The sequence below is a fragment of the Nematolebias whitei genome, chromosome 19 (assembly GCF_014905685.2).
Source record: "Nematolebias whitei isolate Nwh7 chromosome 19, NemWhi1, whole genome shotgun sequence".
NCBI lineage: Eukaryota > Metazoa > Chordata > Actinopteri > Cyprinodontiformes > Rivulidae > Nematolebias > Nematolebias whitei.
Window position 1 is genome coordinate 36984983 of NC_056516.1, and position 11716 is coordinate 36996698.

The window sequence follows — 11716 nt, forward strand, 5'->3', positions numbered from 1 at the left end:
ATAACTTTAACATTAATGACATTAACATTAATAACATTAACATTTAAAAACATTAACATTAATAACTTTAATAACTTCAACATGAATAACATTAATAACTTTAACATTAATAACATTAATAACTTTAACATTAACATTAATAACATTAACATTAATAACATTAATATTTAATAATGTTAACATTTAATAACATTAACATCAATAACTTTAACATTAATAACATTAACCTTTAATATCATTAACATTAAAACATTAACATTTAAAAACTTTAATAGTTAATAACGTTAACATTTAACATCATTAACATTAATAGCATTAACATTAATATCATTAACATTAATAACATTAACATTAATATTATTTACATTTATAATATTAACATTAATAACATAAACATTAATATCATTAACATTAATATCATTAACATTAATATCATTAACATTAATATAATTAACATTAATAACATTAACATTAATAACATTAACATTTAAAAACTTTAGTATTTAATAACGTTAACATTTAATATCATTAACATAAAAAATTTAACATTAATAACATGAACATTTAATAACATTAACATATAATAACATTAATAACATTAACATTAATGACATTAATAACATTAACATTAATGACATTAACATTATTTACATTAATAACATTAATTGACATTAACATTAATATCATTAACATTATTTACATTAATAACATTAATGACATTAACATTAATATCATTAATATTATTTACATTAGTAACATTATTGTAACAAACCATATCATGTTGCTGCTGATCTGTTTCATGTTGCTGCTGATCTGTTTCAATGTTGATGTGTTCATGCGTGCACATCTGCTCACAGACTCATGTTCATGTTTGTGCTGATGTTCAATGTTTTATGTTATGAGTGCTTAGTGTATATTTAGTTGATGTTTTTCTTAGTTCATATCTTAGATGTTATTACTGTTCTATGTCATATAGGCTTCGCCCTTTAAGGCTGTCGCTGATGGGTTTATCCCGTTATGCGCAAGCATCGTACTGAAAAAATTAGTCCACGCCCACCTGCTGTGTGGGCCCCACCCGATCCGTATAAATTACGTTAAGAGCGGGTAATCTGCTCCCATTTTTCTTCAGCAAGCATAATAAAACAAAGAACAACTGACCTTTTCGTCGAGATGTCCAGCTCCAGCACCATCCGTTTGTGTCCCTCTTGCAAGACCGGTTACTTGCTTAGCTTCGACCGGCACGACACCTGCGAGGGATGCCTGGGTCCCCGCCACGTCGCTCGCGCTTCCTCCTGCCGCCTCTGTGACGAGCTTCCACCGGAGGAAAGGCAGAGGAGAGCAGCCTTGTTTAAGGCTACCATCGAGGACTGCCTGTCCGTGGCGGGAGACTGCTCGCTGGACGACGCCATGGATTTCTTCGACGCCGGCTCTCGGAGTGAATCGGATGATTCCTCTGGGACCGGTGATGCTAGCAGCAGCCCCGACGCTTGTTCCCCCCCGGGGAGCACAGTGTTGGAAAGAGGGAGGCCGAGCGGATGCTCGACTCCCCCGGGGTTTCCCGCTTCAGCGACCACATCGCTCCCTGCCGTGGGCGCGCTCCTCTCGGAGCTGCCCGCCATTATCCGGGAAGCTGCTAGCGTTAAGGGGCTCTCCGTCCCCTCACCCCCCCCGCTCAGATCGGATGATCTTGCGGGAAGGTTTGGCTCCACGCCGGCTCGCCGTCCTGATCCCATTTGGCCTCGTTTTCCAGCGGTGACAGCGTACTGGAACGAGGCCGCAGCCGGTCCTGGTAGGTTAAGGGCGCCCGTCTCCACTTACGCCCCCATCACCAGAGTGGAGGGGTTCACCGAGCGGGGCTATCCCTCGGTACCCCCCCTTGAGCCAAGCCTTGCGGAAGCCTTCGGAGCGAAGATGTCCAGGCTGGAGAAGCGTCCCGTCCCTCCGGGGAAACACGACCAGGTGACGACCGCGCTCTCCAACAGAGCCCACCAGTGTGCTTTTCAGGCGGCCGCGGCTAACAACAACGTGGCGCTGTTAGCATTTAGCATGTCAAAGAGGCTTGAGGCCTCTGACCTGCCGGAGGAGACGAAGAGCTCCCTGTGTAAATCGGCAGACGCCGTCCTCAACATGTGCGCCGCTTCCACGGTTTGCCTGTCGAGGATTGCTTCATGGATGACGGTAATCCAACGTTCCATCTGGCTCCGTCACTCTCCATTGCTGCCGGAAAAGCTGCACAAGGACCTCATGGAGGGCCCCATCTCATCGGACGCGCTGTTCGGAAGCAGCTTGAAGACCATGCTGGCGAATTCCAAGCAGTCGGAGGAGATGTCGGAAGCGGTACGCCATCTCATCAAGCCGCGCGGCTCATCCCGTCCCCCAGCCCGCTGGAGGGACCGTCGAGAGCAGAGGCAGAAGCACCGACGCTCCACGGCAACAGCAGCTTCGTCTCGCCCAGCTCCACCACCAGCCCCGCCCGCCAGAGACCACCCCTCCTCAGTCCGGCAGCCTGCACTTCAGCGTTTCCCCAGAGATCGCCTGCAGACGGCGCTCGGGCCAAACAAACCGCTGAGCTCACGAGGGAGAAGGTTTAAGAAATGACGGTCTGCGGGGGATGTGTGTATGAACGAAACAGGAAGTGAAATAAATGATTTTTCAAAAATCAAAATGCCTGTTTTTAGCCAGTCTGTAAGTTCGGATGAGCTCACAGCCGCTACACACACATCCTCCACACAGAGAGAGCCGGTGGCCTTAAATAAAGGTTTTTTAAACCCACCGCAGCTCCTTCACATGCCCAGACGCTCACGTGACACCACGGTAAGCGAAATATCTTGTTGTCAATCAGAACCGCACGATCACCACTCAAACGGTGTTAAACGCGCACCCGAGCGAGACAAGCAACCTCCATCCAAGCGGCGCTGTGTTAATGATGCACGCACAGCTGCCCGGCGCTCACCGGCTCACATCGGGATAAATGTGGGACCGCAGGCCGGGTCCGGTGGAGGTCCCCGCTCTCAGCAAAAACAACACACGTTTTTCCTGAATAAACGCGAACGGCCGTCATCCATCGCGCCTCAGCGATCAGCAGCTCACGGCGACATAAGCGTGAGACAGCTGAATGAATCCAATGACGGGCCCCGCCCTCAGCGAGAGCGGCGCGCGTCCCTCCAGAGGAAACGTGCGCTCCCGCGAAGCTCACAACCTTCACTTCGACAGCACGGCGTTGATGACGTCACGCCCTCCACCTCTCAACGTTCGCACAGCGACGTTAAACGTGCAGCCTCACGACGTCAACAGCTGGCACACGCTTCGCCTCAGCGCACACCGCCCCGCCCGGACATGAAGGTTGGTCCGCGATCCAGTCACAGCGCACGGGCGCGCGCAGAACAGCCCTTTCGAGAAAGCCTCGCCTTGGGTCACGCGGAAAACTTTTCCGCGACGCATGACGGCGGTCGAGGCGGAGGTTTGGATGACATCCGTTCAAAACACGGCACATCATTTAAACGCACGTCCACTCCACGAACGTCACGCAGAGTGGTTAAAAACATGCTCACCGGACAGATGGATGGACAGAGTGTTATGCAAGGGTTACACGCTGCAGTTTGCAACCCGACCCCCTCCGTTCGGAGGAGTTATAGAGACGGTCCTGTCATCACCAGACCAAGTCTCAGCCTTAAATGCAGAAGTCCAAGAGCTTCTGATAAAAGGTGTAATCTCAAGAGTTCCCAACGAGGAGGAAAACACAGGGTTTTACTCACGCTACTTCCTGGTCCCCAAAAGGACCGGAGGGATGAGACCGATTCTGGATCTGTCAGCTTTCAACAAAGCGATCATGAACAGACCTTTTCACATGTTGACGAACAGACAGCTGTTGGACAACATCCAGAAAAACGACTGGTTTGTCTCCATCGATTTAAAAGATGCCTATTTTCACATACCAATCATCCCAAAACACAGAAAATTTCTGCGTTTCGCCTTTCAAGGGATGAAGTACCAGTACAACAGGCTGCCTTTCGGGTACTCCCTCGCGCCTCGTACGTTCTCAAAGTGTGTGGAGACAGCCCTGCATCCACTGCACAGAGCAGGGATGAGAGTTTTGTTTTACCTGGACGACCTGCTGCTCCTGTCTCACTCCAGACAGGAAGCATTGATACAGGCTCAGGTGTTGGCATCACACCTGCTAAATTTGGGTTTCGCCATAAATTGGAAGAAAAGCTCGATTTTCCCGGCCCAGACAATTGTTTATCTGGGAGTGGAATTAAACTCAATTACCATGACGGCTCGCTTATCACAAACAAGAATCGACACTCTAAAAAACCAATTACGCCACGTAAGACCTGGCAAAGTGGTAACAGCTGTCTCCGTCATGAAACTGTTGGGAATGATGTCATCAGCTCACACAGTGGTCCCGCTGGGTTTGTTACACATGAGGCGCCTCCAGAGGTGGTTTACGCGCCTGCGTGTGGATCCAGTAAAACAAAAGAGACGGATGATCACTGTCCCTTCCTCCGTGAGAGCAGACCTCCGACACTGGGGAAACACCCTGGCTCTGTCAGAGGGAGTCCCCGTCAGCAAACCCTCGACACACGTGTCAGTCTTCACGGACGCGTCTCTGTCAGGTTGGGGGGGGACATGCCTATCTCAAGCAGTAGGGGCGCTGTGGCCCCACCGCACATCAGCCCACATCAATGTTTTGGAGTGTCGCACAGTGCTGAATGTGATTCAGCATTTTGCTCCCGTGCTACAGAATCAACACGTGTTGATTCACACAGACAACATGGTGACTGCTGCGTACATAAACCGCCAGGGGGGTGTGCGTTCAGCCCAGATGTTACACATTGCGCGGAAGCTACTGTGTTGGGCTCACCAAAATCTGCTTTCCATCAGAGCGGTTTACATACCCGGCGTTCTGAACAGAGGAGCAGACGTGATGTCCAGGGGCGGTCCACGTCACGCGGACTGGACCCTCCATCCAGACCTGATTTTTCAGACGTGGCAGAAGTTTGGCAAAGCAGCTGTGGACCTGTTTGCGACGCGAGAGAACGCTCAGTGCCAGTTATGGTTTTCCCTGAGCCCTCGAGACGATCCACCGCTGGGGGTGGATGCATTTGCCCACAGCCCGTGGCCCAAAACGCTTCTGTACGCGTTCCCTCCTCCTCCTCTGATTTTACGGTTCCTGAACCGAGTTCAGGAGGAGGGACTGACAGCTCTCCTGGTAGCTCCCGAGCGCGTGAACGCACCATGGTTCCCGGTCCTCCAGCGTCTGTTGTCAGGTCGCCCGTGGAAACTGCCATGGAGGGAAGATGCTCTCCTTCAAGCAGGAGGAGCGATCAGGAGTTACCCGGAAATAGGCCAGCACCTGTGGGTCTGGCCGCTGAGCGGTCCCGCCTAGAGAGGATGGGTCTCCCTCAGGAGGTAGTGCGCACAATTCAAGATTCACGTGCTGCATCTACCACAGCCCTGTACACATCAAAGTGGACGGCTTTTCAGCGCTGGTGTACAGAGAAAGGTCTGGAGGCCACCTCATGTCCATTAGGTGGCGTGCTGTCCTTTCTTCAACAGCTGATGGATAGGAAGCTGGCATTCAGCACGATTAAAACGTACGCTGCAGCCATCTCTTCCTGCCACGAAGGGTTCGGGGACAGAACAGCTTTTAACCACCCGCTGATGAAGCGGTTTTTAAAAGGTGTACAAAGACATAGACCGATTTCACGCCCACTCGTTCCACAGTGGGATTTAACGCTGGTCCTGCGAGCCCTGATCAAAGCTCCTTTTGAGCCTCTGGATCAAGTTTCACTTAAATTCCTGTCTTTTAAAACAGCCCTGCTACTGGCTTTAACATCCGCTAAGAGGGTGAGTGATTTATCTGCCCTCTCTGCCGCTCCGTCATGTCTCAGAATCCAGGCTGACGGTAGTTCAGCTGATTTAAGACCAAACCCAGCCTTTATGCCTAAAAGCATCACGAGCTCTTTTAAATCGAGACAGATATCGTTGGAGGGATTCTTCCCTCCCCCCCCACAGATCAGAAGAAGAAGCATCTTTTCATCTTCTTTGTCCAGTGCGGGCGTTATCGTGTTACATAGCGCGCACAGCTGCAATGCGTCAAACTCAACATTTGTTTGTGCATTATAGAGATGCATCCGCAGGCCGCCCGTTATCCACCCAGCGCCTGTCACACTGGCTGTGTGAGGCCATTTCTGAAGCCTACAGAGCATCAGATCTAGAGCCTCCTGTCAACCTCAAAGCACACTCAACCAGGGGTATCGCATCTTCGACTGCTCTGCATAATGGTATGTCAATGCAGGACATTTGCACTGCGGCTGCATGGTCATCACCCTGCTCATTTATTCGCTTTTACCTACGTGATGTAACGGCTCGTTCCATGACACATTCTGTCCTTAGTGCTCTAACAGAATGAATATTGTTGTTCTCATGGAACTCTGTTTTAACTCACATCTGTCTGCATGCATTACAGTGTGAGATGTTGTTATCAGCCACAAGTTGTGTCTGTGACTCGGTTCTATTGTCACTAATCAGTTCATGACTATTGTTACCAATCAGTTCATTGTTCAATAATCAGTTCATTGATATTAATCTGTTTATACTGTTCAATCATGAATCAGTTGCTTCATGCCCCCCCCCCCCCCTCCTCTTTTCAATATCTTCCCCGTTGAAAGTTTTTCCGGGGCATTCATGCTTGTCAGAGCGCATAGTTGCACAACATGCGTCTGTGCATGGCACACAATTACGCGATGCGTAGTTATGCACATGGGGAACTGAGTGGCAAGACGTTTTTTGGGCAAGCTTCCGCTTCTTACTGTGTTCGAATGGACCCAGTGAGGCGAGGACCACATCCGCTTCGCCCTTTACCCATCAGCGACAGCCTTAAAGGGCGAAGCCTATATGACATAGAACGTTGGTTACGTACTGTAACCCCAGATTCTATGAATATAGGCGTAGCCCTTTAAGCGTCGGGCCTCACTGGCTCCTGAATAGCTGAAGAAAGAATAAGCTATTTGGGAGCAGATTACCCGCTCTTAACGTAATTTATACGGATCGGGTGGGGCCCACACAGCAGGTGGGCGTGGACTAATTTTTTCAGTACGATGCTTGCGCATAACGGGATAAACCCATCAGCGACAGCCTTAAAGGGCTACGCCTATATTCATAGAATCTGGGGTTACAGTACGTAACCAACGTTTTTCTTATACATTTTATTGTTGGATGTAACTGGGACCCCGTGTACATAATTTCGCTCCACCACATGTACCACATGAGGTGCGAATGACAATAAAGAAACTCTGACTCTGATTATTGACATTAACATTAATATCATTAACATTATTTACATTAGTAACATTAATGACATTAACATTAATATCATTACTATTATTTACATTAATAACATTAACATTAATAACATTAACTTTAATAACACTGTTAGAAAGTCTCCAGTAAAGTCTATGACTGGAGGGAGCTCAGTCCAAACACTGTCAAAAGTCGACACTTACCAGATGTGGACAAACACGTTGTCATATAATGCATGTTTGAAAACTGGTTTGACAAAATTAATTTGTAAGTTAACATACAACTGAACAAATATTGACAGATGTGATGCTGCATGCACTAATTATTGAAAGCCATTTGTAAAAAATATCTCAAATGTTAATTTTTCTTGTCTTTATCTTTCCACTCTGTTTCTTTTGTCATTCTGTTATTTTCCACACAGAGGAAAGTTACCAATGTGTGGCTGGTGAACCTGGCCGTAGCAGACCTGATCTTCTGCGTCACACGAGTCTTCTCCCTCACCAAGAACCTCTTCTTCGACCACTGGCCCTTTGGCGTCTTCCTCTGCAAGTTCAACGGCTTCTTCAAATACGCCAACATGTTCTGCTCCGTCTTCCTGCTGGCTGTGATCAGTCTGGACAGGATGCTGTGTGTGTGGAGGCCAGTCTTCACGAAGAGACGCCGGACCTTGTGCGCTGCCAGGATGGTGGCAGTGCTCGTCTGGATCACAGCCATCATCTTCAGCACTCCCTACTTCATCTACAGGCAAGTTTACATGAAGAACAACAAGAGCAAATGCTCCTTGGAAGTGAAGGAGGCGACGGAGGGAGAAAACGTAGCCAAATATGCTCTTTACTTCATCCGCTTCCTGTGTGGCTTTGCCTTACCCTTCATTGTCATTCTTGTTTGTTATATCATGGCTGGTTTTGGCATTCGACGCACCCGCCTGTCAGGGAAGTCCCGCCCCCTGCGTATACTGGCCTCACTGGTCATTGCATTCTTCCTGTGCTGGGCTCCTTATCACTGTCTGCTGCTTGTGAAGATGGTGGACAGCAAGAACGCTGTGTTGAAGATCTGGCATCCTTTGGCAACTGGTTTGGCCTACTTTAACAGCTGTGTTAACCCACTGTTGTATTTCTTCATGGGGCTGGATGTGAGGGGGCACTTCAGGCAGAGTCTGATGGGCATTTACCGGAGAGCTCTGGCTGACGATGTCGAAGGACAGACGAGTCAGTCAAATGATCACTCTTTGGAGGAAAGCACTGCATCAAAATACAGTTCTTCTGTGGTGGCAGGAAGAACTGTGAGAAACGAAGTTGGATCACAGTGAGAAGGTTTTTGCATTTAAACATCAAATTCAAGCTTCATTCACAACCAAAAACCTGTTCCTCGTCTCATTAGACTTGTGATCAGAATGATTCCTGTTTATGTAGAAAGGTTGCATGAAGAAAAGGAAATGTTATGCAGAAAGGAAACATTCTGGTCTTAAAAAACTCAAACCTGTTTTTGATCATTTATGTGCAATAAAGGTGGAGAAAGCATTTTAATCCAAAAATTAACATTACACCTAACGAATCACAGTAGCTTGTGATGTAGCAGCTAACACATCTTTGCATCTCTCTAAATGTAATTATTTCACTTTATTAATACAGCAAGAATGCATTTAATGCAACTCTATGGTTTATTAAAATCCATCAACAACAAAAAACAAAGAAGACAATGTAATTCCTAGAAAGAGTAATTTCATGATTTGCAAAGTGTTTTTAGTTTTTGCAGCCTGGATTATTTCTACATGACTGAATTCTTCAAAAGTCAAAGTTTCTGTCTGGATTTTCATTTGACCTTTAATTTGAGCAAAAATGGTTATTTTTGGACCAACCAGTGAAATGTGCCAGTATCAACTACTGCAGTAAATTAATGTTTTTGTGTGAAAAGACTTTTAAACAAATCTTTTCTTATTGGACAGAAAAAATATGACTGAAAAACATTTGGTTTGTTGTGCTGTCTTGTAAAAATAACAGAGAAATTCTGAAACCTGCTTGTTGTTAAAGTCACAGAGGAAAAACTAGAACTGACATGTCTGGAGAGATAAGAATAAAAAATGAAGAGGGAAGTGAGACTGTTATGGAAACCAGTAATAGTCATGATTTGTTCATCTCCAAATAGTTTATGAAGGTCATAAGAACTGAAACTGTACACAAAGTTCACAGCTTTACAAATACATGTTTTTAAGCGCATGTTTTTGTGTTTGGCTCCATAAAAAGTATCTTTAAATGTTTTAGCTGCTGTTTGTGTTGCTGTAATGGTGGGCAGATGTGTTCTGTCTGAACAATAAACTGAGTCTCCTTATCAATCCTTAGCAACAAGCTAATAAAACACAGCAGTGCATGAGCAGCTCTGCAGAGATGCACATCACCTGGACACAGGTGAGGCTGTATTCTTTGAACTTTTGCTGTGGGAGGTTATAACACTGATGTGCTGCTGCAGCACCAGCACCAAGTAGTTCACAGTTTTACGTTCCAATCTTTAGATCAGTGGTGGTCAGGGGCTGCAAGCTTTGCTCACTGTAAATACAACTACATACCTGTAATTGCAAATAAAGTGATTAATAGAATAAAGGATTTTTGAACTGTTTATGTTCTCAAAGCTTATGACACAAAGATCAAATGCTGCAATGAATGTTCAATTTATTCTAATGGTTGAACAATTAAAACTAATTTTAGGCACTGCATGTTATGTTTTTGCAGCATGATTAAAACCTAATGTGTTTATTCTTAATTTATTATTATTTAATGTTAGATGTCCTACTGGAACTTTTCAATCACTAATATTAGACAATCCATCCATCTATTCATTATCTTCAGCTTACTCTGACGTCGGGTCGAGGGGGCAGCAGCTTGAGCAGGGAGGTCCAAGCATCTCCTTCCACAGCCACCTCTTCCAGCTTTCCTCGGAGGACTCCAAGGCGTTCCCAGGTCAACAGAGAGGTGTAGTCTCTCCAGCGTGTCCTGGGTCTTTCCCAGGGTCTCCTCCTAATCGATCATGCCCAAAGCACCTCCCTAGGGAGGCGACCAGGGAGCATCTTTAATAGATGTCAGAACCACCTCAACTGGCCCGTCTCAATGTGGAGGAGCAGTAGTTCTACTCATAGTTTCTCCTGATAACTGAACTTCTCACCTTATCTCTAAGGGAGAGTCCAGCTACCCTGCAGAGGAAACTCATTTCAACCTCCTGTATCCATGATCTCATTCTTTCTGTCACTACCCAGAGTTCATGACCACAGGTGAGGGTAAGAACGTAGACCGACCGGTAAACAGAGAGCTTTGTCTTACAGCTCAGCTCCTTCTTCACCACAACGGACCGGCACAGAGTCCGCAATACTGCAGATGCTGCACCAATCTGTCAATCTCACAATCCATTCTCCCCTCACTTGTGAACAAAGCCCCGAGATATTTGAACTCCTCCACTTGAGGCAGAACCTCACCCTTGACACAAAGAGAACAATCCACCCTTTTCTGACTGACGACCATGGCTTCAGATTTGAAGGTGCCGATTCTCATCCCAGCCACGAACCGCACAGTCCATAGCAACGGGTCCCCAATCCCATACTCACGAAGCACCCCACACAGTGTACCTCGAGGAACATGGTCGAAAGCCTTCTCCAAGTCCACAAAATGCATGTAGACTGGATGAACAAACTCCCATGACCCATTGAGGGTAAAAAGCTGATCCAGTGTTCCACAGCCAGGACAGAACCCGCATTGTTCCTCCTGGATCTAACGTTCGACCAACGATCGGACTCGCTTCTCCAGTACCCCTGAATAGACCTTACCAGGGAGGCTAAGGAGAGTGAAGCCCTCCGGTCCCCCTTTTTGGAGAAAGGACCACCACACCTGCTAATCCAGTGTAACTGCCCTCAATGTCCACACGACGTTGCAAAGGTGTGTCAACTGAGACAGCCCCACAACATCCAGAGCCTTAAGGAAATCGGGGCAAATCTCATCCACCCCTAGGGCCCTGCCGCTGCAGAACTTTTTAACTACCTCGATAACTTCAGCCACGGTTATGGACGTACCAACCCTGAAGTCCCCCGACTCAGCTTCCTCCATGGAAGTATTTAGTTTACCTTTAAAATTCCTCAATGAAACACATTTGTTTCCAGACCTTTTGCTAAAGACCAAGGAACTTTTACCAACTCAGTGCAGGTTAATGGAACAGAAAGCAACATATATTCTAAGTAAAAAAGAGTTACGAGCAGAACTTCTCTGTGCAATCAGTGTACAAATCGAGGCAGCAGCAATTCAAACATTGCTTAAGTTTACTAGTGTTTGTTCCTTTAAATGGCCAAAGCAGGTCACCCTACCCAAAAACACAGCTAAAAGAAGTGTCAGTGCTTCACTACGAGAGGTAACAGTGTCATCCATAAACTGTG

General features: G+C 46.5%; 1 protein-coding gene across 1 annotated transcript in view; it reads left to right on the forward strand.

Moving 5' to 3' along the window:
* LOC119425526 (C3a anaphylatoxin chemotactic receptor-like) overlaps positions 1-8614 on the forward strand; it is a 10639-nt gene extending 2025 nt beyond the window's left edge. The window contains exon 2 of the mRNA XM_037693053.1: positions 7727-8614. Within this exon, the coding sequence (XP_037548981.1) occupies positions 7727-8614 (888 nt within the window). The remainder of the gene's footprint in view (positions 1-7726) is intronic.
* Positions 8615-11716: the final 3102 nt, after the last annotated feature.